At 44.2% G+C, this 26,848-nt stretch overlaps 4 protein-coding genes across 4 annotated transcripts; 2 read left to right on the top strand and 2 right to left on the bottom strand.

Moving 5' to 3' along the window:
* Positions 1-251: 251 nt before the first annotated feature.
* On the bottom strand, positions 252-11,985 carry LOC311062058 (nuclear transport factor 2-like). The gene is made up of 5 exons (XM_084080825.1): positions 11,901-11,985; positions 10,621-10,747; positions 2,105-2,176; positions 1,657-1,755; positions 252-634 (listed from the first exon to the last, which is right to left on the bottom strand). Exons 2-5 carry the CDS (start codon positions 10,723-10,725, stop codon positions 521-523), a joined length of 390 nt encoding a protein of 129 aa, XP_083936951.1. The 5' UTR covers positions 10,726-10,747; positions 11,901-11,985; the 3' UTR covers positions 252-520.
* Positions 11,986-14,610: 2,625 nt separating this feature from the next.
* On the top strand, positions 14,611-15,762 carry LOC311061716 (tyrosine--tRNA ligase, cytoplasmic-like; the record flags this gene model as incomplete). Its single annotated transcript, XM_084080405.1, has 1 exon — positions 14,611-15,762. One exon carries the CDS (start codon positions 14,611-14,613, stop codon positions 15,760-15,762), a length of 1,152 nt encoding a protein of 383 aa, XP_083936531.1.
* Positions 15,763-18,286: 2,524 nt separating this feature from the next.
* bloc1s4 (biogenesis of lysosomal organelles complex-1, subunit 4, cappuccino) lies at positions 18,287-24,656 on the bottom strand. The gene is made up of 5 exons (XM_084080819.1): positions 24,239-24,656; positions 22,679-22,750; positions 22,005-22,106; positions 20,945-21,079; positions 18,287-20,182 (listed from the first exon to the last, which is right to left on the bottom strand). Exons 1-5 carry the CDS (start codon positions 24,587-24,589, stop codon positions 20,084-20,086), a joined length of 759 nt encoding a protein of 252 aa, XP_083936945.1. The 5' UTR covers positions 24,590-24,656; the 3' UTR covers positions 18,287-20,083.
* Positions 24,657-25,277: 621 nt separating this feature from the next.
* Positions 25,278-26,150, top strand: LOC311061715 (heme oxygenase 2-like; the record flags this gene model as incomplete). The annotated part of the gene is made up of 1 exon (XM_084080404.1): positions 25,278-26,150. One exon carries the CDS (start codon positions 25,278-25,280, stop codon positions 26,148-26,150), a length of 873 nt encoding a protein of 290 aa, XP_083936530.1.
* Positions 26,151-26,848: the final 698 nt, after the last annotated feature.

Here is a 26,848-nt window from a genome sequence, read left to right as displayed (position 1 = left end):
ATCGACATGAAAAAATTCGAATGGATTTTTTAAAATAATCTACTATATTGATTAGTCTGATTTTGTCATTGTGATCTTGTAGATCAGCTATCGCAATTTTTGCAAATCAATTGTTTTATTCAAATAGATCATTTTAATAATTAATAAAAAACTTTAGTTTGATCAACTGTTGCACCCCCTAGATCCCACCATCTCAATATGTTTTTGTATGAGTTCAACGCAAATAACTGAACTGTAATTTAGAAAACTAATTTCAGACAAAGAAATTATTTATTGGCCTGTGTGATCCAAACCATCTTGTTACAGACAGCTACCATATACTCTTAGAAAACATGACTTACTGTAGTGTGACACTGCTATCAAAACTCACAATTTCCTTGAACAAAATGGTCTAGGATTGTGTAAACAATGGGCCACAAAGTGTAGCCAAAATATAGAAATACACACACTGCACAACTGAATCTCAAACAGATGGAATGCAAGTCACTGACAAAACTATTCAAAACGCTATGCTGCAAAGTTATGCAAAGTTATGTAGCGCCAACCGGAAGATGTCATTTGTGCAGACCCATGCACCATCTTGAAGCCTCAGCATAAAGATTTGCTGGAAACCCATAACTGGGTCATTATCCGCCTGTTGAGAGAAAAAAGGAGGTATGTTTACTCAACATTTTATGGGTGTAATTGATTACAAGCTGCAATTAAGGCTACATTTACACCACAGGTCCTCTTGCCCAGTTCCGTTTCTTTTTTTAAACAATACCTCTTTGCTTTTTGTAAGTCGCTCTGGATAAGACTGTAAATCTAAATGATAAATTGTAACATATTTGTCCCATTCAAATTCTTCGTTAAGCAGTTTCTACTTGACCCATTAAGACCTGAGGCCGATTCTACAAATGCCTTCTAAATCAGTAGTTCTCACACTTTCAAGATTTTTCAAACATCTTCAACAATAGCTGATCTACAAGTTTGCATATCTGCTATTTTTGAATAGTCAACGCTATAATCTAAAATCACACAGATTCTTTCCCGGTTTTAATGGGTTAAAGTAGCACTATGCAACTTTTTTTTTTAATTAATAAAAAGTAATTTTGTCCAATAGGTATGGTAAGAGTATGTTAATGCAATATAACTTATACAATTGGGGTGGTTGTATTTTGTCTCCCTGCTCTTTTATTGAGACATTTAGATTGTGTCAAAGGTCACGTCTCACCTAGACACAGGATCTGCGACGAATTTTTACCTGATGTTCAAGATTCAATTTATCCCCTGAGCAAGCAGGTAGGCTCTATTAGCTCAATGGTAAAAAAAATCAGCACTTGCGGGTTCAAAGCCAGGGTAGAAGAGGAAAGTTACATAGTGCAGCTTTAACAGCAGTTTCTGCCTCTAAGCCAAATGAAACACCTGTGAGGTGTGAGTGGGATTGAAATGTTGAGTAAGCAAAGCTAATCCATATTTAAAAAACAATGGTATCCCCGCTGCGTGGGGGAGAATGTGTTAGAATGTGTGTCTCCGAGGGAAGACAGTGGCCAATGAAATCACAGGGGGAAAAAGGTCAATTTGATCTCACGTCCGCTTGTGTGGTAGGTCGACTTAATGCCGTCACGTGAGTGTTAAAGTGCGCAGAAAGTCAACAGCGAACTGGTCCCCACTCACCTTCAGCTGTCCTGTCACCATGGAAACGATGCAATTATCGGGCGTGGGTTGGTGGTCTTGCGATGTGATAACATGCTGTATGGCTCCGAAAGGCAAACTCTGTGAAAGGGAGAACCATCAAGTCAGATAATAAGCTGTGGAAGTGAGTGCATGCCATTACATAACTGAATCTGAAAATCTGTGTGTCTCTTTCATACACTCACACACACACACTCACACACACACCTGTCGAAGCGTCCCACCCGCCATTCAACATTTGAATTGGGTGACCAACTCATGCAGACATCTCACTACCACTGATGGCGTTGTACGACACCACACATTCCACACACGATTTTCGGCAACAGAGGCTAATCGATGGTCCAATGACAGATTGAAGTGTCACATCCTAGCCATAACACAATACTGAGCAACCCAACACCACCCCAACCAGAGAAGACACACTTACGGTTAGTTTGCCAACTATACCAGTCCTCCCTGGGAAGCGCTCTCCTTCCCACGTCAAGCAGGATTCATTACCCTGAGAAAGAATTTACAAAATCATAAAAAAGAGACAATGTGGATTTCTCCTTATATATTCAATGTTGTCCAATAATTCCTACAATACAATCAAATCTCAATGTGTCATTTTGTTTTGAGAACATTTACAAGTGTGTGAAAGCCCTATCCTATGCAATCTGGTAGTGGCAGGCTTCACCTCTGAACGTATAGTTACTTTGCCTTACAGCAAAGGTTTTGCCTATAACGACATGACCAAAATAGGGACAGATTTCTAAGCTACTCATCGTCATGAGAAAAACGGAATTCATGTCTGTGAAAACGTTTCTCTTTTAAATACACGGTTTACGTCTTCCACCAATAACGCAAGAACTGCCATCATGTTTGCAGATGAAGTTTCTGACTGACTGCATTAAACCATTTAGACCTGAGGCCGATTCTAAAAACTAAATCCTGAGCTAAGTTTTCTGAAGAACTTAAAATATTTATTCAAAAATTACAAAAACATGTATGTTGCTATATACTGTACATATACTGTATACTGCAACAACAACCCCAAAAGGGGATCCCGTCTTGAAAGGTATAGTTACAAATAGGGGTTCCCGCCATAAATGGGTTAAGTATGGGCTATTATCGCGAGACTGTCAATTATTGACAGCCTGTCAACCAATTCTCACGATGACAGCCTATACTGCCGTAACAGAAACTCTGTGCTCTTTAGATACCTCAATAAAACGTGTGTGCATATTTAAAATCAAACGCAATGTGTGACAGTGATATGAAGCTCAAAGCGCAAGTTCAATAAAGAAGATCCAAAACGCTCCATGTCCGTAGCTCCTCCCCTGAGCTACGTCACTCCAGTTCCCACGCTGTCAAAACCTCTCCATTCACAAATCTAAGTAAGCGCGTCAAGCGCCTCCTCCTATCTACAGCCAGCCAATCGGCGTGCGGGCTCCGTTTATCAAATATCTCTGCCTCTGACATGTCATTCTCTTCTCAGGCAGCGATCAAGCAACAAGCATTCTATGAGCTTGCGTTGCCGTCCAAAAAGAAAGAAAAAGTACCTCATTTCTGAAAATCGTAGTTCTACTCGCGCTGCTCATCATGTCCTCGGACGATGAGTTTGGTAGCGATATTTCCGTGCACGATGACATAGTGTCCGACTCTCAGGGCCAGCCCAGGAGAAGCTTCAGGCTGTCTGGCAGGCAGCCGGAGAGGCCCGTGGAGGCCGTGCTGCAGCAGCAGCGGGTTGCGTCCAACGTGAATCCAGCTCCAGGGTTGTCCGCCGCCCAATTGAGCATCCTAGCCGAACTAGCCGCTGCGGCCGTTGCATCCGCCCCCGCTGCCGAGCCGGCACCTACCCCCGCCGCCGCAACCGCGGCCGCTCCCGCCGGAGCCGCCACCAGGCCATCTAGGGGGAGGAAGAGGACCAGGAAGTCCACCCCCCCCCCTCCACCTCGGCAGTCCAGCCCGAGGCCCAGTGGAAGCGGCGTGGTCCCGATCCAGCCCAGGGCTAACGACATGCAACTAATCCTTGATAATCTTCACACTATCAATGCCCGTCTAACATCTCTGGAGAGCGGCGCTGCTCCTGCGCCTCCAGCCGCAGTTCCCCCAGCGGCGGTTCCTCCTCCCGCCGCAGTCATCCAGCAGCCTGCCGGGGAACATGTTCTCCCACCAGCCCTAGAGCAGCTTCCCCAGTTCTCCCTGGCCTCTGCCGTCCAACTCCCAGCCCAAGGTAGAGCCTACCTTCCCCAGGCTTCTAACGTGTCCCCCCGCCTAAGAACTAAAATCATTCAGGGCAAGAACATCAACCTGGTCAGCATCCTGCTGCCCTCGCCCGAGTGTGAAAGGCGAATAGCCAAAGGCGATAATTTCGCCGCCGTCCTAAAATCCTCCGATCCTCGGCTGGCAAGGGATATTTCAATCGGGGAATTCTTGGTGGCGTTCGGCGTCTACCGAGACATCATATGCTCGGTCTTTCCTGATAGGCGAAAGGAGCTCGACTCCTATCTAGCCCTAATTGGGGATCTGAATTTAAAATATGGAAAAAACATTTTTTTCCAATACCACAAAGCCCTCTCCAGCAAATCTGCGCTTTACATCTCCCAGTACAACTCCATCATTGATTGGTCTATTTTAGATACCGAGCTGCTGGTACTAATAACCGGGGGCCAACAGGCGATCACCTGTTTCACATGCGGCGACTCCGGCCACACAGCCCCGCTTTGCCCCAGAGTGCCTCTCCAGCCCTACGCAGCCCCGGCTCCTCAGCCCGCCAGCGCTCCATGGTCGGGCCAATGGGGCTCTAGAAACGAGAGATCCGGACGGCAGGTCAATGTCAGAAACGGCAGGTCCCTGTGTAACAATTTCAACTTCGCCATTTGTTCTCAACCAAATTGTAGCTTTCTCCACGTTTGCAGCGCATGCGGAGAGGCTCATCCGAAATCTGTCTGCCCACGCTTTCCATCCCGCCCCCGCCTGCCTCGAAAAAGGGAGTAGGATGGTTCCAGGACCTGCTGCGGGTCCACCCCTCAACCCCAATAAACATCAGCACGCTGGCCGGCGAGCTGGCCGAGCACCAAGACACTGTCTTTGTTGATTATTTGCTTTCAGGTCTATCTCAGGGTTTTAGAGTGGGTGTTCTCTCAGACGTGAGCGAGACGTTCGTCTGCAATAACCTGCAATCGGCTTTTAAAGAGCCCGAAATTGTCTCTCAATTGCTCGAGAAAGAGCTGACCAAAGGTTATCTAATCGGGCCCTTTCGCGATTCCCCTTTCACCCTGTTTCGCACTAGCCCCCTCGGCATCGCCACGCGAAAATACTCCGGAAAAAAAAGGCTAATTTTCGATCTGTCGGCCCCCCGCTCAGGCCCCGTGCCGAGCATAAATAGCCTGATTCCACCCGAACCTTTTTCATTGCACTACGCAACGGTGGACCACGCCATCAAACTAATAAAACTAGCCGGCCAAGGCGCGTGGCTCTCCAAAGCAGACATTACGGATGCTTTCAAAATAGTGCCCATCCACCCATCTCAGTGGCACCTTTTCGGTATTAAATGGGAGGGAAAATTTTATTTTGCGGTGAGGCTGACTTTCGGCTGCAGAAGCAGCCCAGCCCTGTTTAATCTGATCGCAGAAGCTCTTTGCTGGATTTTGGCGAATAGAGTTCGCGTGCCCTCAGTAGTGCACCTACTCGACGATTTTCTGCTCGTCGACCCGCCCAAGGACCGTTCAGGTCCCTCCCTGGCAAAATTAAAATCCACTTTCTCCTCCTTAGGCATCCCCTTGTCAGAGGAAAAAACGCTTGGCCCTCTAACTACCATTGAATTCCTCGGCATCACGCTGGATAGCTGTGCCATGAAGGCTTCTCTGCCAGAAGAAAAGCTGCTGCGCATCCGCGAAATTACGCAATCATACATATCCAGCGCTTCTATATCCAAACGCCAACTTTTGTCGCTGCTCGGGCACCTAAATTTCGCCATGCGCGTCGTCCCTCAAGGGCGGTCGTTCATATCCAGGTTACTGGCCCTAGCATCATCCGTCCCTAACCTGTTCGACCTAGTGTCCCTAGACGAAGGGTGCAGGTCCGACCTTCGATTCTGGTCTGCCTTGCTTAATGATTGGAACGGCGTTTCGTTTTTTTTATGACGACGTGGTTCACTCATCAGACTCCATGTCTTTCTTCACGGACGCGGCGCCATCCGTGGGTTTTGGGGGGTATTTTTCAGGCTCATGGTTCGCAAGCGAATGGCCCCCCCAATTCGCCGACCTCTCGCCTTCCATCGCGCTTTTCGAAATGTACCCTATTGTAGCCGCCTGCTCAGTCTGGGGCCCGCGGTGGCAGCGCAAACGTATAACGGTGCTCTGCGATAATGAAGCCGTAGTCAGCATCATCAACCGAGGACGCTCGGCATCGCCAGATATCATGTTGTTTGTGCGGCGCCTCACTTGGCTTTCCGTCATGCATAATTTTATCATCACTGCGCGCCACGTTCCCGGGTACTCTAATCTAATAGCCGATTCTCTCTCTCGTTCCAAATTACAGGTTTTCCGCAGGCTATGCCCGGATGCCTCTCCAACCCCAACTCCGGTTCCCCCTTTCTCAGCGCTAGTCCTCTCCTAGGTAACCTTTTCAAATCTGTTAGGTTTTACATGAGGAAAGGTTTGGCCGAGAGCACGATCGCCTCTTATGATTTTGCCTGGAAAACCTTTGCTTTTTTTTGCCATAGTGTTAACGTGCCTCTTTTCCCTGTTCATTCCACTACTGTTTGTACCTTTATTTGTTTTTGTAAGGACGTGAAGAAGTTAAGCTCCCCTTACATCCGCAGCTTAGTTGCTGGGGTTCAATTTAATGCCAGGTGCTTTGATCCTTCTTTCCCTAGCCTGTTTTCGCACCCTGCAATAAAATTGATTCTGAAAGGTATCGCCAAGTCATCCCCTCCTGTCTCCGACAACAGACGCCCCATTACTCTTTCCATTCTCCATGCCATGATCAACGTCTTAAGGTCAGGCGTCTTTACTCCCTATTTAGGCGCTCTTCTAGAGAGCGCTTTTCTCCTCGCCTTTTACGGGTTCTTAAGAAGCGGGGAATTTACCACGCAGAACCTCTCCTTTGATCATGATAAAGACGTTGCTCTTTCTGATCTAGTTTTCCATCCCGATTATTTCATGCTGAACCTTAAACATTCTAAGGCAAAAGGCGCTTGCTCTGTAATCATAGCTCGCCTCGACTCTCTATTCTGTCCGCATGCCTCCATGCTTAAGTATCTCCTTCCCCGGGTCCCTTCCCCTCAGTCAGGCCCTCTCTTCCTAACGCCCGAAAATAAGCCCATGTCCAAGGCATGGTTTGTTACTCAATTAAAGCTAGTGCTCCTCAAATGCGGGCTCTCTCCCCAGCATTATTCGGGCCACTCATTCAGAATAGGCGCAGCTACTTCTGCTGCCAGTCAAGGTATCCCTACAGCATCTCTCCAGCAACTGGGGCGCTGGTCCTCATCCGCGTATGCGTCCTATATCCGACCTGACGCCGCGGCTATTCTCTCCGCTCAAAAAGCGTTCGAGCCCTGATCTCATCGGTAAGTGCAAACTCTCATATAGCTGGTGGTGGTTCATGTTATTGCTAAATCACGCTGGTCGCGTGCGTTTTCCTATAGCTCTCCTCTTATCCTTCTCTCTGCCGGCCCAGCTGGCCCTATACGAGCATGCCCCGGCTCCCGCATCTAGCCTCCTCTGCCGGCTACTGCTGTCCATCACTGTGTGGTGCCTCCCTGCTCTCTAAGAGCTTTAGCCTCAATGCTGGCTATACTTCTCCTGACCATCAATGCATGGTTGTTTCCGCTCATAGGAGCTTAGCCTCAATGCTGGCTAGATTTCGCGTCCGTATTCGGACATCCCATGCTATTTCTAGTAGCTTCTCCCTCAATGCTGGCGGAATTTCGCTGTACGTCCAGCCCCTTCTATGCCATTTCTAGTGGCTTTAGCCCCAATGCTGGCTAAATTTCCGACCACCGCTGCATGGCCTCGCTGTGCTCTCTAGTAGCTTTAGCCTCAATGCTGGCTAGATTTCTGCGTCCGAAGATATTCCGGACATCCCATGGTCTCGCTGTGCTCTCTAGTAGCTCTAGCCTCAATGCTGGCTAGATTTCTGCGTCCGAAGATATTCCGGACATCCTATGCTATTTCTAGTAGCTTCCCCCCTAATGTTGGCGGAATTTCACCTGACTGAAAAGGGTCAGTCTACGAGCGCCTCACGGCCACTCGCCTACCCGGCCAACCGCCTGCCCGGCCTCGCATCTCCTAGCCTAGAAGCTGGCTACTTTCGTGGCCAGAGGCCATCCTATGCTATCCACTCTCTCCCCTTTTTGTTTTTTCCCGCTAGTCGCCTTTCCATTGCTCGCACATTTCGGTTGCCGTTTAAAGCTTTCTCTTTCCTGTCATCTATCAAATCGTCACGGTGCTTCTCTCAACCTGACTCTTATTTTGGGGCTCCCTCTCCTATTCCTATTTCTGCTTGTTTACATGCAAACGGAGTCTGATCGCCAAACCTCGTACATTTGCATAATAAATGTTCCATTGTTCCAAATGAGCGTGATCTCTCTTTTATTGAAATGAAGCTCAAAGCGCAAGTTCAATAAAGAAGATCCAAAACGCTCCATGTCCGTAGCTCCTCCCCTGAGCTACGTCACTCCAGTTCCCACGCTGTCAAAACCTCTCCATTCACAAATCTAAGTAAGCGCGTCAAGCGCCTCCTCCTATCTACAGCCAGCCAATCGGCGTGCGGGCTCCGTTTATCAAATATCTCTGCCTCTGACATGTCATTCTCTTCTCAGGCAGCGATCAAGCAACCCTCCTCCATCCCCAGCTCCACCGGCGCTGCCCAAGAGCTGAAGGGAGGTCGATTCTCTCACTCCCACCACCAGCGTCCAGACTCCAGGGGGCTCCCTCTCCTATTCCTATTTCTGCTTGTTTACATGCAAACGGAGTCTGATCGCCAAACCTCGTACATTTGCATAATAAATGTTCCATTGTTCCAAATGAGCGTGATCTCTCTTTTATTGAAATGTCCTCTTTTATTTTCCTGAACCATTTATTTGACAAAGGTCAAAATCATTCGAAAATATTGCTTGTTCCTTGTCTTGTACATTGACTTCAATGCATTCCATAATTGAACTTCCGGCTCCAGCTTGCCTCCCAGGTGCGTCAATGGCACATGCCAGGCAAAGAACATTTCTGTTCCTTCTTTACATGGCCTTGGCTCCTCTAACCACACAATTATTCCTGATCCAAGGAGCGAGGAGTGAGGATTAGGAGGCACCTCTGCAGAGCTATGAACGAGTAAATGTGAGTATAACCTGTCAGGAAAACTTTCCCAGCTGAACAGCATTATGTTTATTTCTGAGCCCTACAGCTGGCAATGTTATGTTAAAGGAGCGTGTGCGCACGCGTGAATGTTGCGTGTGGATGCCAATGTGAAACTGTAGGTGCGGAAAAATTAACTGTGGCATAAGGTTGGGAGTGGGGCTCAGCAGTGACATCAAATGATGTCAACAACTTTTCTTTGTTTCCTCTCTACTTGCATAGTTTCCCACCATGCATCTTTGGCGGGAGGGACTAAGACGCAAGGACAGTATGCAAGTGAGGGAAACAATGATTTCATTTTTAGACCATTCATTTCTGCAGCCAAGGAAATTATGCAGGGAAAGAGGAACGAAGAAAAATGGCACGTCTAAGCGACATCCATTTCGGATTATGACACAGCTGAGCCCCTCCCCCCACCTTCATTACTCTCAGGCATGAGGTGAAAAAGGTGACACTGACAACATGTTTTTTTTTCGGGTCAGGTGTCACACAATTGCCCTATTTGGAAAAACGGCTATTGTAGCTGAAAAGCTACAAGTTTGCATGTCTGTACTCTGTTTAGACAAAGTTATGGCCCGCTATTTGCTGCAACTGTTTCACATCAGCATCCACCAGCGACACAGACTTGCATGCACACGCACGCACACAACGTAACATAGAGGCCGAGTCATTAACGTCATGCCGTTCAGCTTGGAAGGCTTCTGGGAAGGACGCACCACTGTATCTTTGTTGTATAGAGCGTGCCAAAAATCCTGAAGGGGGCGTCAACAAGTGTCTTTTGGTAGCGGCGGACATCTTTGAGGGGTAAAAACCAGGTTGACTTAACATTGCCCCCCTCAAGTATGTCTGCAGCTATTATGCCACGCCCCCCGTGGTGACGAGTCGTTGGCACGCTCTATAGCTCCTCATCCTTGCTCCTTAGAGCAGGAATAAGAGACCTGACACATACGTCAAAATGGCAGACCAACTTGAACTTCAAGTTGCTCAAGAGATGATAGAGCAGAGAGGAAATATCAGTCAAGAGTTGTTGTTCAGAGGGTGTGCAGCTGCCATGCTACAGTACAGTGTCGTTAAGCATTTTATTGGCAGTAGGGCTACAAGTTACAATATATTATTTTCTTAGTGACTATTCTATAGATTACTTTTTCGATGAATCACTCACTATCTGTTTTCTTTTTTTACTATGCCTATAATGGCATGCCAAAAATGCAAATGGAGATCGATTATTATTCGATTAATTGATTAGTTAGCCCTGACAACACAAAGGCAACTACAGCAGTCCCATTTCAAAGCTGAGCAGCAGCATATTTTATGATGTAGCACACTGGTTCTCAAATGTGGGGGTCCCTGGGGGGGGGGGGGGGTCAAGGGGGTCCCCAGCAAAATGAGGAGGAACAGTTTAAAGTTCCTCCTCATTTTAAAAACTTAAGCCCCATTTTATCTTCTTTAATGGGGGTCTCTCGCATGAAATATTTTCAAATTGGGGTCAAACACATATCAATTTGGATTTTGGGGGTCCTTGACATGACAATGTTTGAGAACCACTGCTGTAGCATATAGTGTATCCAAAACTAGCAAAAGTTGATTAGACAATGGATATACTTACATATAATTCACCAAGACTCGGCCTTAATTCGTTTTTGTCGAATCGTCTGTAATATTCTCCAACAAAACCCTCTCCAATCTGCTCCCACATTTCTTTTGCAGCCATGGCTCCGACTGCAGATTCAGAACTGGAAAAAGGAATTTTATTTGCATTTATTTATGTCTTGTGTTGTGATTTCTTCTGATTTCTTCACTTTCTGACTCTGCTCTTGAAAGGTACTATACGAATAAAGTGTATTATTATTATTATAAAGCTTGTAGCCCTTACCTGGCAGTGGTAGCAGGATTTCAATATCAGTCACATAGATTGTATTTTTTTTTGTATTGTTAACTTGTACCATGAAACATGTTATCCTTGCTATAAATACAAGAACTACCTTTTCAAAACAGTGAGGTGTATTATTTGCTACATTTAGGTGTATGATAATGGCCATTTCTCAGCTGAAAAAAGCATTCTGAGAGAGAGCGTAGAAACAGCTCTGCATTTCTGAATGTAAAGCTGTGTCAATGATCAACATATGTGAATTTATGTCATGTTATAGCACATCTTTTTACCTTGTTAAACATTAAACAAACAGCAGCTCACTCTGAACTTTGACATATGGCATTAGTAGTGATGTGTAAACTTCATCGTGTCTACAAAAATGAATGTGTGGAAATACACCATTTATGCAGTACAGATTATGTATCTCAGTAAACTTCAACTTAGTAGTCAAATATGGCTTGCAACAGTGGTGTAAAGTAACCAAGTACATTTACTCAAGTGCTGTAGTTAAGTACAATTTTGAGGTATTTTGTTTTGTTGTGAAATGTGACAGTGTGCATTATGAGTACTTTTACTTGTGGTACTTTAAGTATATTTTGATGCCAACACTTTTGTTTTACTCGAGTAAAATCTGAATACTTGACTTTTACTTGTTGTAACTGACTATTTCTAGATTGTGGTATTGATACTTTTACTTAAGTAAAACATTTGAGTACTTCTTCCACCACTGTTTGCAAGCACGTCCACAACAAGTTAAATCATTAGCCTGATAGCCTACGGCGGTGCAGCAGACCGAAAATAGCCAATCTACAAGCTCACAACAGCAACCCATTGCGAGCTTGTAGATCTGCTATTTTCGGTATGCTACACCGTCGTACAAATGGAGTATGAACTACCCTGGAAGAACATTGTACAACAGTTGCTATGCGACGCAGGAAGGAAGAAATCATTTAACTCCAGCCAACTTCGACCGACCAGGCCTGTAATGTGTCGATAAAGGGGAATTAATGCTTTACCTTGTGCTGTAAAAAACAACTAAAAATAAAATCCGCCCACAGCTCAACGTGGTTCGACCAGAGTAGTGCTGCTCCGTCCACAATATTCCCGCTTCATCCGGGTTACGAGAGCGTCTTGACGTCATACACACATTGACCAATCACACAAGACGACGGAACGACGTGCGATATGATTGGTAATGGCTTTGAGGCGTACATGTCCATGCGTGCGTGCAGGAGAGAGAGAGAGAGAGAGAATCATTCTGTGGAAGTTCAGATATTCTTCCTGTCATTCAACCTGTGGCTGATTTCTGTCATCAGAATTTATTTACAATTTATTACAGCTGAAGAATTCATGCTTTAGGTATATGATGATCCCTTTTCTTTTCTGTTTTAAATGTGTGTGTGTGTGTGTGTGTGTGTGTGTGTGTGTGTGTGTGTGTGTGTGTGTGTGTGTGTGTGTGTGGATTCCCTGTGTCCCAGACTCCCAGCCCTACATCAGTTTGATGACGTTCTGCCAGCACAGCAGTCTGTGTGCTCATTCTGCTCAACATTTATTTTGTGGGCTTGGAGAAACAGTGGGCTGGCTCCCTCAGTCAGCTGGACAACAGCTGTTGAGAATCACATAGGCCTATAACACTGGAAAAATCCTACTATCCTACAATCCTACAATAAAATGAGGAAACATCTGTCCTGTCCTGTCTGTCTGTCTGTCTGTCTGCAATTTACAGTAAGCAAGGTAAACACAAGGTGATACATCAACTGCATGAGATTGTAATCTAGGATCATAGGTAAACCAAGAAACTATCATCAGTCTAAACAGTATATCTTTATTGAAACTACACAAACTATAGGATGCCAGGTCAAAGTTTTTACCTTGTATCTGTCTAAATTAAATTTTAACGTGAACATGCAATAGTGTGTTTTAAAAAAATGGTGAAAAATCCTTGTTGACCTTGAACTTTCATCCTGTGTCCTATAAATGCAAAACTGCTATGGATGGACTGTACGAATCCCTGCTGAAATGTGAAACGATCCATTAGTTCAGGCCCTGTGAGAATTAAGAAAAAAAGGTGGCGCAGGAATGCTCGGTGTAAAGATCTATTATTCCTTGTCATCATTTGTGACATCGTCATTATCACTCCCATTGTTTCGGATCTGCAAGTCGATTGCATTTTTCTTTTAAGTAGTCATATTTAACTTATACTTTTGGTTTGGCCTTTAAAACAGCCTACTGTTGGTAAGCTATACACAGCAGCAAATGTATACCATACTGTATGTATTAAATTAAGTGCACACATAACACTGTTCTGTCTGGGCATTTTTCTGTCTAGGAATTTGTCAACCCCTGTGTGACTTCCTCTTTTAAATCTTCCTCCTCTGTATTGTATGAAGTCCTTCACAAATTGCTTTCCATCCTTTCCCTTTTGAAAAACTTTGATGTCTTGGGTGTCTTGTTCCTCTTGTGCTGCTTCCAACTCTGGTGCATCTTCCTTTGCAGTTTTTACCTCCTTTGATTCTTCTTTATTTACATCCTCTTTTGCCAAATTCTCTGTCTTTTACAACTTCCTCTTTTACAACTTCCTATTTTTTTTATATCGTCATTCTGAATATTTCATGGCCTGTGCACCTTTACCCTCTGGCACGAAGTCCTTCTCCTGTTACATCATTATTTTGGACAGTGAGCATCATGTCCATCGTCCTCCTCTGGTAGGCTACAACGTCTGGTACATCATTGTTCTCCAAAACAGTGTCAGTGCTGTATCTCTACTTAAAGCCAGGGACGGATTATGGCTTGTGCACACAGGGGCCCTGGAGCCAAGGGGGCCCTGGCTTTGCCACCTAAAAATCAACCTTTTGATTAGTCAGTTGGAGACCCCTCGGTCCATTTCATCTACTTCCACTATGCATATGTCAAAATAAGACATGTGTTGTCTAATGACATTACACGCTTCCAATTGTGTAAAATAAAACACACTCTTATTTTGAAAGCCTCCCAGTTGTAGGAGGAAATCCAATTTCTATTAACCCAGTTAAGCATCACAGCAGCTCTTGAGTCCGGTCCTAAACAACCGATTATCTATATTTTACAGAGCCATTTGGCCTCTGGTGGTCCCTGGACCCAACACTGAGAAACAGTGCCACATGTGCCACACCGTGAAAACAGAGTCCGTTTGAGCTCTGCTACCATAGCAACTGTCATGTCATCAGAAAATACTGTCTAATCAGTGCACAGCTGTGATGCACAGACTTGGAAGAGTTTGGGTATATAAGGACCATGTCAACCCTGCACTAATGCATTAGTGGAATCTCACCTGTAGTAAGACGATTAATTTCAGTAATGTTTATGCCAAAGGTGTTTGGTGTTGGTGTCACGGCGATGGCCGCAGGAACACTTATGTATGGTTACTCCTGCATGCAGAAAAGGAAACAAAGACAGGCAGACACCCTCCTGAAGGACTGGGAGGAAATGAACCAGCCCATCAAGGAGAATGAATGTGAGATGAAAGACAAGCTGATTGAAAAGCTCCTCTTGCAAGACGGGATTAAGGACATGGAGGAAGAGAGGGTGGAGGAAAGTAAGGAATGGGTGGAGGAGGAGAGATTTCAATTTAGTAGAGAATTCCTTAACTCCAATTTGGCAGAGCAGAACAAAGATATCAAGATCGTGACCACAGAGCACAAGGTCCGGAAAACTGAAGAGAACATTAAAGACATGGAGCAAGAGAGCATGGCAGAAGAGCTAAGTCCAGAGGAGAAGTTCCACCTCATCACAAGGAACCTGCAGGAGGTCCTGGGTGATCAGAAACTTAAGAAGATTCTCCAGGAGAGAGAGTTGAAGGTGTACTGGGGAACAGCCACCACAGGCAAACCTCACGTTGCCTACTTTGTCCCCATGTTAAAAATTGCAGACTTCCTCAAGGCTGGGTGTGAGGTGACCATCTTGCTTGCAGACCTGCATGCCTACCTGGACAATATGAAGGCTCCGTGGGATCTGCTTGAGCACAGGGTGCAGTACTACGAACAGATTATCAAAGCCATACTGGAGAGCATTGGGGTGTCGCTGGATAAACTCAAGTTTGTCAGGGGAACAGACTTCCAGCTCAAAGACCAGTATAATCTGGACATGTACCGTCTGTCAACCATGGTCACTGAGCATGATGCTAAGAAGGCTGGAGCTGAGGTGGTCAAACAGGTGGAGCATCCTCTGCTGAGTGGCTTGCTCTACCCTGGACTACAGGCTCTGGATGAGGAGTACCTGAAAGTGGACGCTCAGTTTGGAGGAGTTGACCAAAGGAAGATTTTCACTCTGGCAGAGAAGTACTTGCCCTCCCTGGGCTATGCCAAGCGCATCCATTTGATGAATCCCATGGTGCCAGGACTGATGTGCACCAAGATGAGCTCTTCCTCCGAAGAGTCAAAGATTGATCTCCTGGACAAGAACGAGGACGTGAAGAAGAAGCTGAATAAGGCTTTCTGTGAGCCAGGCAACACCGAGAACAACGCAGTGCTGTCTTTTGTCGAACATGTCCTCTTCCCACTCTGCGGACAGTTCTTCCTGGAAAGAGACCCCAAGTGGGGCGAAGACAAAATCTATACCGTGTTCAAGCAGGTGAAGAAGGACTTTGAAGATAAGTTGATCGACCCGAAAGACTTGAAGGCCTCAGTGGAGGTTGCGCTGAACAAATTGCTGGACCCAATCAGGAAGAAGTTTGAGTCGCCTGAGCTCCACAAACTCACCAACATAGCCTACCCCGATCCCTCAAAGAGCAAGGCAGCAGGGAAGGTGGGAAAGCAAAGAGAGAGAAAGAGAGAAAACAAGGCGGGGTCTAATAACGGCATGTGTCATGTGGGTCTCGGACTTCATGTCTCCAGTCTATGACATCGGTTATCTACGTACTTCCTTCCTTGGCCTACTGGCAGTGTGCACAAGAAATTTGGCGTCTGTCCTTTTGAGCATTGAGCTCCTAAGGGTTATACATTTTGAAAATGTTACAGATGCCACTGTCAAAGCTATTTTTGGCAGAGATTCGGTGTAGAGGGGAATAGTTGATTGCCTGTTGCAATACAAAGTATTTCATGCTGTACTGTATACCTTTGAAAATGTTCACTGTTGATTGCAAACTGGTCAGGGTCGGCTAACTCAGCTTGGAGATTACTAGCAATATCAAGACAGAGCCATGGAACACATGCATGTGACTATAAGACTGCTAAACATTCATCTTGAGAAATGAATCAAAATGCCTATTCAATTTCCTCTGCCAATTATTCTAAACTACTTTAACCCTGGCATCCTAGTTTTGGGCAAACATTTAAAATAAATTAAAAAATCTAAACATTTTCAAAATATCAGATCTGTAAGTTCACAACATGTTGCTATATTTTTTAAATATATATGTTTGTTTTTTTATGGGCCCCAGTCTGTTACAGGCCCCAAAGCAACCACATTACATGCATTTCCCTAACTTAAGCCCCATGTCCAATCATTGGTCCTAATACTTCCAAACCTGCCACAAATATTGCTCAGGGGTCGGGGCCCTTGCACAGGCTACTTTGTCCCATTCAATGTGCATCATTTGTATACTTTGCATAAACAATCCAATAACAGGATACTGCCGATTGGTTACTTGAGACGTCATGGAACTAAAAAAAGAAATACAAAACAGTCAAAGCGGGGAAAGAAATTCTGAAGAAGTGGGGTTTGAGGGCAGTTTTAAGGGATGGGAGGGGTGGGGGCCTCTTGGTGGCTGGGGAGTGCATTCCACAATGGGAAACAATTGAAAATCCCTACCTCAGGTTTGGTGTTCCCTGTGAATTTTGGCATCAGGAGGTTGGCATCACCGGACTCGAGGGAGTGGGAGGGCACATGAGATCAGAGAGGAGAGCTACGTTGTTGAGTAAAACCAGGTTCGTAGAGGTTATTTCAGTCCATCTTTCCAGCTCATTCAAGGATTTTAGAGAGGATGGGGAGATTGGAAATGGGCAGGTAGTTGTTGGGGGTGTAGGGTTAGGTCCAGTTTTTTGTTTTGTTTGAATGGCAGAGACAGAAGAAAGCTTTAAGTTCGACATGTTATCCAAGAGCTGTGTATGTGTGTATGATGCTACTGTAAACCACAAAGAGGTTAGGCGAACAGGTGGTGACAATGGAATGGCGATGAACAAACTGTCACCTTGAACACCAGAGAACCATGTTAATTATATACCGGTACAGTAATTAATAATTATTATATAATTAACAATAGATGCCAGAAACATTGGGGGAAATCCATTTTTGTATTTTTATGTCAATAAGTCCAATCTTAATGACTTCCAAACGTCAGCAAGCCGTATGAATAATCTTGAATCATGATTTAATTCACTTGTCTGATTCCCATAGCTCATGGCAGAGACACAAGCAGCCTGTTTGACAAGGATTTTCACAATAAAGGTCACAACAAATCTTTAAAGCAAAAACTCTCAAATGGGGCAGAAAATTGATTGTCTTTAGTATTTGAAGGCTTATGGAGAAGGAGCTCCAGGACGACAAGACACGTGGGTCTGTAGGAGGCAGAGCCGTCTAGAAGAGGGTCTTAAAATAAATCTTTAAAAAAACATTTTCTGTAATATTTAACTTGAATTTTAATGGAAGTCAATGGGGCTCGGATCAGGCTGAAACGTCCCAAAATGTTGAATCATGTGTCATAGATGCAGTGCATCATAGATCAGTGGTTCTCAGCCTGTGGGTCCCCACATGATTGGGGGGGGGGTCCCCAGATGACAGTGAAGTTACAATTTAAGGACTTTTAAGACCTTTTTAATACCTAAAAAAAAAAGAAAGAAAAGAAAAAAGACTTTACTGCATCTAAAGTAATCAACACACTACTATAAAAACCGGCGAAACATTGGCCAGATTGTCAAATAATATGAGAGGCAAAAGTTGTTTAAATAGCCGATCTATGCTCACAATGCCTTGCAACGCGAGGCTATTTTCACAACATTTATCTGTGGAACCGAGTCAAACAAAATGTAATGCCTCAACTCCTACATTCCAAGTGCTTGTCAGGGTGGGCGGTCCCCAGTTAGGCCCATTCTTGACATCAGTGTAGTTTGACATATTTCAACTGGTTCAGAACTGTACTGAAGATATTTTTTCCTTCTTTTTTACGGTGTGGCACTGAAGGAGTCAGCCATGTAGAATAGCATTTGTCTGTATATACGATACGATACGATACATACTTTTGTGTGTCCACCCTATTTTTAGCTACAGTAAGTTATTTGGTGTGGAGGGGGAAAAGGAGAGTACCAAATAGACCCCTGGGGTTACAGTAAGTAGCTAATCAACTAAAAAAAGGAAGTTTTATAATGCAAATAAAATGTCTGTACAATACCAAACAAATTCCTTGTATGAACATCCGAGTATAACAACTTTATTGAGGACTTGCGCATGTAAATGAGTCATGACTTGAGTTTAGTTCAGGGGGGGGGGGCTAAATCACATCATACACATTGTTTTCTCCATGGAACAAAATCCAAGGTTCCCGCTTACTACGTAATTTTAACACTTCAACTACCAAGGTTAACCCAGAACCTTCCATAACATGTAACTTTTCAGAGCCTGTAAAGTTCTGTGATAATTATTTTGTCATTTCCATTATAACCAAAACCACAGAACAATTTCAAAAATAACTAAAATAGCCGATCTATGCATCGCGTAGATCGGCTGTTTTATATACGTAGATCAAGCGCACGATGCGTTGAGCTTGTATGTGTGCTATTTTCGATGACAGTGTTGTCTTGCTATAATGTTTGGTTCCAGTGTCGTCACATTAGCTTGACCAATCCAGAGCAACAGCACCCCTTTCTCCTCCCATGGGTTCCCAGAACTCAGGGTTAGAACATCCTCCTTAGCAGAGCCTAAATTAGGTTCTGAGAACCTTATGTGAAACAGAGCCGTAGTGTATAAAAACAAATCCAGAACCCGTGAAATACGTGGCACGGCACTGTTCACTTAATCCTTGGTTCAAGACCTTGTGAGGCTATGTTATACTCTTCCTATCCTCTATTCTAGTGTGCTTAGAAAATGGGCATGTGAAAATGATTGATCCACTTCAGTGGGTGTCAATTGACACTCTTTGAAATTTCACCAGGCCTGCAAAACAGTGAACAGCTGTACAGGCATATTCACACTGTCCTTACAAAATGCATTGCCTTTTTACATGATGACCAAAAGGTGATCAACCGCTTAGCGCAAAAGCCATGCCATTTTTAAAATGCGCTAATTTGGCCAAAAAAAGATTAGAATAGTAGAGAATGCTCACATTGTTTTAGGGGTATTTGTCACTATGTGAAATTTGTTTGCATTTAACCCATCCTAACTATTAGGAGCAGTGGGGAAGTTGTCTTGCACTTTGATGATGTGGGTTGCTTCTTATCAGCTGACCACGCTAAAATGTGTCTCGAAACTGCTGGCTCAACCCTCAGCAGGTCTTCAGCCCCTTGCTTAGCCTGAAGTAAGCTTTAAAACAAGCTTCATCCAGAGGGAACTCCTAGACAAGGTTTTGATGTTCCGTACCGCTGTCGACCGTGGTTCAGCAGAAAAAGCACTCTGGGCAGCGCTGTCTTCATAACAAGCGGACAGTGTGAACACACCTTAATGGAAGACATAGTAAGCGCAGAGCTAGATGAGACCAGTATTTTTGGGGTGAATTAATGATACAATGAAGAGTTCATAACAGTATACAGGTCTATACAAACGTCAGTAGTAGGAATTCGTATAAAAACAGCTGGGTTGATTCTTCAGGTTATACGTCCTTAGATTTCCTAATACCATAATTTATATTGTGCAAGTCCAGGTATCCTACAGGCAAGAGGGATGACGTTGTTCTTTTTGACTAACAGAAAATGTACAGCTTTCTGTGCATTTTTATCTTCACTATTTGTGAAATCAAGAGAGAAAAAAAAATACCCTATTAGGCACTTAAAAAATTATAATGAATCATTTCGCTACAGTTCAGTGCGTGTCATTGCTGCCCAGTGAGTGACACAGAGAAATCTATAGAAATCTTGAATTTGATTTCCACTGACTTGTTCAGAAAGGCTAATATTGCTTTGTCGATCTGTTGCACCAGTAGATGGACGGCAGTATAACTGTCTCTACAGTTCCAACCAGCAGGCTTCTGAGGTTAGAATCCTGTCCTTGTTAAGTGTTTTTGTGGGGACCGAGGTCACTGTTCCGGATGTGATGTGAAATAGTCGTCTGTTCGGAACACATCAGGAATCTCCTGGCGGTGGTGAGGAGCTGGTCTTCTTGGGCTGGACGGTTTCTGCGATTGGACATCGACAATGTATTACTTTAAATGGTTTAAATGAATGCACATTTGAATAATAATTCTGCTCTTTGCTGCGTTTTGTGTTTTGTCCTTTAACCACTTAAAAGGGCAACAGCTCCTATATACTTCACTTTTTTGATTTGTTAAATCAACTTTGAGAGCAAGGCCACCAACAGGAGGGACAACCGGGTCTATTTTACTAGACCCTGAATTCAATGATTTGTTTCTAAACATGGTCATGGCTGAATTGAGGAGCTAGACCACTAAAACTGTTTCTTCACCATATCCGAGTTATGATTTTTTGTAGGGCGGGGCTGAAATCAGACCCACAGCAGTCTTATACTCCTCATAGCTGCAGTGCCGTCATCAAATCATGATTTTAGCTCCACTCCTAATAATACCTCTGTATAACAGGGCTATCACACAGGGCACGCAGGCAGCAACTTGAATATTGGCAGCCATCTTTGTTTCTAGTATTGCAATGACTGTCACTCGAGCTTCGTCTTCCCCTGATGTTATACTCCGTCATGACAGTGTCGCGCTGCAAAAACAGCCGATTTAAAAGCTCACTACACGTCACAGACGCAACGCATTGACTCATTGAGAGCAATTTTCCCCTCAAGACAATCAATGCATTAGAGTCCCAATTTGACTGTGTAATAAGACTGTTAATACAACACAGTAACAGCTATTGAGGAAACAAACTCACGGAAAAAGTAAAGCTATCAATCTATAGGCATTTAAAAGAGCACTTACATTTAAGAAACTTGGAACCGTCATTGTGCGCAGGATCTTCTTGAAAGCACCTGGCAGCGTTCCTAGTTCACACTCTCCCTGAGTGACCTGCTCCTCCATGGCACACACATTGGCACCAACTATCTTCACCAACGCCTAGAGGTCAGACCACAAACAAAGACACCTTGTCAGTGGGAATGTGTTGCTAGGGAACAACTTGGGTCCAAGTTTATATGCTGTCAGTCAGCTGCTGATGTTCACAAACACTGCAACAGGAAATAAACTTTGACTAATGGAATGTTTATGTTGTCAAGTGTGAAAAGGTCGCGAACAGAAATACTTAACGACATGATGGAACACCAGGAAATGAGTACAGACCATTCCTAAAAAGGTCTTGTAAAGTAGGGCTGGGTGATATGTAAGAAAATGTATAATAATCATAGGGCATCAACATTAATATACTGTGTGATATCTGCTTATGGATATCACCTTAAATAATATTGTTGATGGTCATCATATTGACATCATGTAAAGGAGAAGTGTGATAAAGTGTCAAATGAAAACTACTTTCAGAGATAATTGAGGAAACAGACTTAATGTTTGTTTTACAATACTTTAGACCAGGGGTCTAACGTATTGTATTTTCCAGACATTTAACCACTTATAAACCCTCAATACTTAGTAAACTTTGGCTCTGTAGTCTGTACTTGATGTTTTTTTTGCCTCTACACCAAACTTCTTCACCGAAAATAGCAGATCTACAAGCCAACAGGCTCTACAAGCCAACAAGCCCACTTGGGAGTTCCTCCCAAGTGGTTGGTGAACCCCCTCACATAGATTTGGCGGACCCCTTGTAGTAACTCTGAGTGAGGACCCAGGGGTCCCGGACCCCCTGTTGAAGACTCCTGCTTTAGACAACTAAACTGTGTATCATGACATAAAAGGAAAAAACAACAACTACACCAACAGACAATAGAAGATAAAATCAATACATTATTACCAATAACGTATTGAATCATTATTACCAATAAAAAATAATCAAAAGTATTTGGTGTTTTAAGACAACAAAATTGGTACTTACTTCTAACTTGTCAATTCTTCTGTATATTTGTCTCATTTCATCAGATTTCCGCTGGATTTGAGGTAGGCTCTCATTCACTATCTGGGAGGTATCATTACGGATCTGACAAGAGAGTAAAGACCAATTTATACATCGTCATAAGACTAGGGCTGTCACGATTACAAATTTAAGTTGACGATTAATTGTCACACAAATAAATGCAATAACAATTCAATTGTGTTTTTGGCATTGAACATTGGAACATATGATTACAAATTGAATTTCTGTTTGCCTTTTAGGCTTCGTAATCAAACATTGCACAGGATAGATATGACAAATAAACCAAGAAAGGACTGACACATTAAATCATTGTATACTTTGGAAAATGTTAGAACATTTATGACAATTTTTCAACATGGAAGCGATTATGACAATTATGCAAAAAGAATTGCGATTATCTCAAATAATTGCGATTATGTGTCATGTGCGTGGCAACAGCTATCATCAGTGCACGACTGTCGTATGACAGATTAAGCATAAGACAAGAGTTACATCTTCATGTGGAACAGTCAAATCTCTGCTGCACATCATTGGCATGGTTGGTAAGTGTCCAAAAAGTATAATGTGTGTTTGTATATCACAATGAGAGGCACACATTTACAGAGATGATCACATCTGGACCAATCTAAACCTACCATATCAAGCATGCCGACAAACTCGTCCACTCTTGTCAGCATTTCTTCCAAGCTCTTCTCCATGCAAAGGATCTGGAGAAGAAATAGTTTAGAAAATGTGATGAAACACGTGATAAGTGATGACTACGGTAAATCTGCTGGCTGCAGTTTAAATAGGATGCGTTGAAACACACACACACACACACACACACACACACACACACACACACACACACACACACACACACACACACACACACACACACACACACACACACACACACACACACACAAGTTTCTGCTCGAGTGCATTGGGATGCCATTCAAGTGTTTCAATAAGGGATACAGAACCAAAATACAAGGAGCCTTTGTATTCTGGCAGAGCAAGCCAGCTGGCCCAGTCTCTTATAATTGGCTACCAAGCATATCCCGTTAACAAGAAGCAGTCAGCTCTCAAGCTGGTTTAGCAGCAGCAGTAATGCCGAAACAAAGTATCATTTTAAAGCTGCAATCCAGAACTTTTTAGTGAATAAAACATTTGAATCTTTTGCTACTTAAGTATGGTACTTAATACAATATAACTAGTACATCTGCAGTGGTTGGGGGTGGTCTATTTCTCTGCTCTTCTATTGAGAAATTTAGATCTGTGTTCAAATAGGAACAATTAGTGGTTGACGAGGTATTGCCTGAAGATCGAAGCGCGATATATCTCCCCTTCCCAAGCAGGCAGTTCACTTTGTCTCATTTTGTCTACTGCTTGGGAGTCCATGGGTTTGAATCCCAGAAAAGAGAAGAATGGATTGCAGCTTTAACCAGTCTAGGAAATGTAAAACCTTAGGAGAAAGCAAAGTGTGCCACCACCTAAGCTTTGGTTGCACCCTTGAAAATATGGGAGGAATTATAGGCCACACATTAATTGTTTTTCAATTTAAACAAGCTCTTGTGTATACAAATGTAACAAGCATAAGAAATTAAAGTTGCAATATGGAACTTGTTTTCATGAATGTTATTTTAACCAATCTGTATGGTAGACTATAGCACATCTGCAGTGGCTGGAGGTGGAGGTGGTCTCCCTACTCTTCCATTGAGAAATGTAAACGCTGGGGTGGCTGGGCATCTGGTTGTTAAGTAGCCCTGTCTGAAGCTGTTTCACCTTCATATAGGACATTTTTTGCCCACCACCCTTCTACTTTCAGCTGCATTTTCAGAGGTGGAAAAAGTACTCAAATTGATTAATTAAGTAAAAGTATCTATACTGCAATGTAGACATACTGTTACAAGTAAAAGTCCGGAAATCAAAAATTACTTGAGTAAAAGTACAAAAGTATTGGTATCAAAATATACATACTGCAAAGTAACTAGTAGCTAAAGTTTTCAAATCATTGTAGTGGAGTAAAAGTATAATATTTGCCGCTGAGATGTAGTGGAGTACAAGTAAAAGTATTGCACATTGTAAATACTCCAGTAAAGTAAAAAAAAATCCTCAAAATTGTACTTAGTACAGTACTTGAGTACATTTACTTAGTTACTTTCCACCACTGCTTATCTACAATAGCCCCCATGTATGTAGATGTTAACTACCTCTTCTCCAGCGGTCGCTCTTATGTAAGAGGAATAACCCAGGGCGGTGTGTCTCAGGACCTCGTCGTCGTCGTCGTCTGGATCGGCCGCCGGGTCCTGGTGGTCGACGGTCCCCGGTGCTGCTTCACTGAAGCTCGGGCTCTGGGAGACCGATGCCCCCGCCGCCGCCGCCGCTGCACCACCGCCGAAGCTGGGGCTCTGCGACACGGTGCCGCTGCTGAGGATGTCGCTCACCATGGACAGGCTGCTGGCACTCTGCGACACGATGCCGCTGTCTCTGCTGATCTCCGCGCTGGACTCCTCCAGGGGGGACAGAAAGCCCACCCTGTCCATCCGTTGATGGTGGTCCATTTTTCCAGTCTTTTCTTCTAGCTCCGCTACACACTACCGTGTTATTTTTTCGCTTGTCAACTGACTAGTGATCACGTGGGTCGTGTGCCGCGGATGGTAGCGTGCGAGGGTCAAAAAGAACTATCCGCAGTAAAAAGCCTAGTGACCCTAGGTAATCTGTGGCTCATTCACTTAGCGGATACGGAAACCATTTAGTGTGCAAAATACCGGACACACACACACACACACACACACACACACACACACACACACACACACACACACACACACACACACACACACACACACACACACACACACACACACACACACACACACACACACACACACACACTCTCTCTCTCACAGTCTCACACACATATATATATAATGTATATATATATATATGTGTGTATATATATATACAATTGAAAATTGAAAATCACCTATACTCCCCTATGGAAGCTTGGGAAAACGTTTCAACTGTACAATTGAATCACATGTTTTTCTCCAGTGTGACTCCAATGTGGATCTCGGACTTCATGTACATAATGAGGCCAGAATGTGACATCAGTCATCTATGATGTCAGGCGTCTATGACATATCTATGACGTCAGCAAGCCAGTTATACCTGGCAAGGCACCTTTAAAGACTTCAGTTGAGAGGAGTCTGGAGTTATTGCTGTATGATGTCAACAGAGAGGGTGGCGATGACTATGACGGTCTCCAACGGACCACGGCTGGCGTATGAAGGAAAGCATGACACACTCAGTCCCGGTGACCTGTCTGACCTGCTGGCAGCAGGAACCAAAGAGGTTCACAAGAAGTCAGAGAACACCCAGTTTGTCAAAGACTTCCTGAAAGGACGAATCCACATAGAGCTGTTCAAGCTTGGTGCAGTGGCGCTTTATTACATTTACACTGCCATGGAAGAGGAGATTGAAAAGAACAAAGACCATCCCCAGTTTGCCCCTCTCTATTTCCCCACAGAGCTGCATCGTTACAAGTCCCTGACCCGTGACCTTGAATACTTCTATGGCCCAAATTGGCAGAGCCAGGTCAGTTGCTCCCCCGCCACCCAGCAATACGTGGAGCGCATCCACCAGGTGGGCCAGGAGGACCCGGTGCTGCTGGTGGCCCACGCGTATACACGTCAAATGGGCGACCTGTCCGGGGGCCAGGTGCTAAAGAAGGTGGCCCAGCGGGCCTTGAAGCTGCCCCCCACTGGAGAAGGCTTGGAGTTCTATCAGTTCGATTGCATCCACAGCACCAAGGCTTTCAAGCAGCTGTACCGCAGCCGGATGAATGAGCTGGCCTTGGATTCAGAGACCAAGCAGAGGCTGGTGGCAGAGGCTGTGAGAGCCTTTAATTTCAACATGGAGGTGTTTGAGGAGTTAGAAGAGATTGGAAAGACTATCCAGGAGGACGTTTTTAAAAACACTGGCATCCCCGTCCATGGAGCCTGTGGAACGGCCTATGCCTGTCAGCTAGCCATGGCTGCACTCAGACATCCCATGGGACAGGTCCTGTTCGCTGCTTGGGTCGCTGCTCTGGCTGGATTGGCTGCCTGGTACCTCATGTGATGAGGTACTGGAAGGGAGGAGAAACGCTGCTGGAAGGGAGGAAAAACACAAAGGAGGAAAGTGGGGCTGCAGAGCTCTTGGACCGATGATGATGTGAACCATCCATTTTCTCCTCTTCTCCACCTCCTCAACAATGGTTTTCTTGCATGATCAGTCATCTCAAGCATTTTTTTTATAGCTGTAGGCTATTGTCACCGTTGTATACTTTATGTTGGGGGCAGAGGAATTGTGCTTTATTTACTTACTATCCTATGTAGAGAGAGACAGGAAAGACTGTGGGGAGAGAGGCGGAAAGGACATGCAACACTAGGTCTAAACAGTTAAATGTATCAGTTTTACAGCATTGTTCATCACTATATGTTAATTGAAACTACTGCACTTTTACAGAGCTCAACACCAAATGGGAGGACAGGTAACGGTATAGTGGTAGCTCTAATTTCGTGAACGTCAAACAAAGCACAAGCTGTTAAAAGAATACGGTAGAAATTAGCATAAACAGTGGGCATGAACTGTTTGTTATAATATTTGCTGCCATCTGCTGGCTATCACACACACACACACACACACACACACACACACACACACACACACACACACACACACACACACACACACACACCGAAGCCAGTAGATGGCAGCAAATATTACACCATGAACAGTTTATGCTCACTTTTATTTTATATTTGTTCATTATCTCC

The sequence above is a fragment of the Gymnoscopelus microlampas genome, assembly GCF_963454915.1.
Source record: "Gymnoscopelus microlampas genome assembly, chromosome: 15".
NCBI classification, from domain to species: domain Eukaryota; kingdom Metazoa; phylum Chordata; class Actinopteri; order Myctophiformes; family Myctophidae; genus Gymnoscopelus; species Gymnoscopelus microlampas.
Note: the sequence above shows the minus strand (reverse complement) of the source record. Positions and strands in the feature narration are given on the sequence as shown.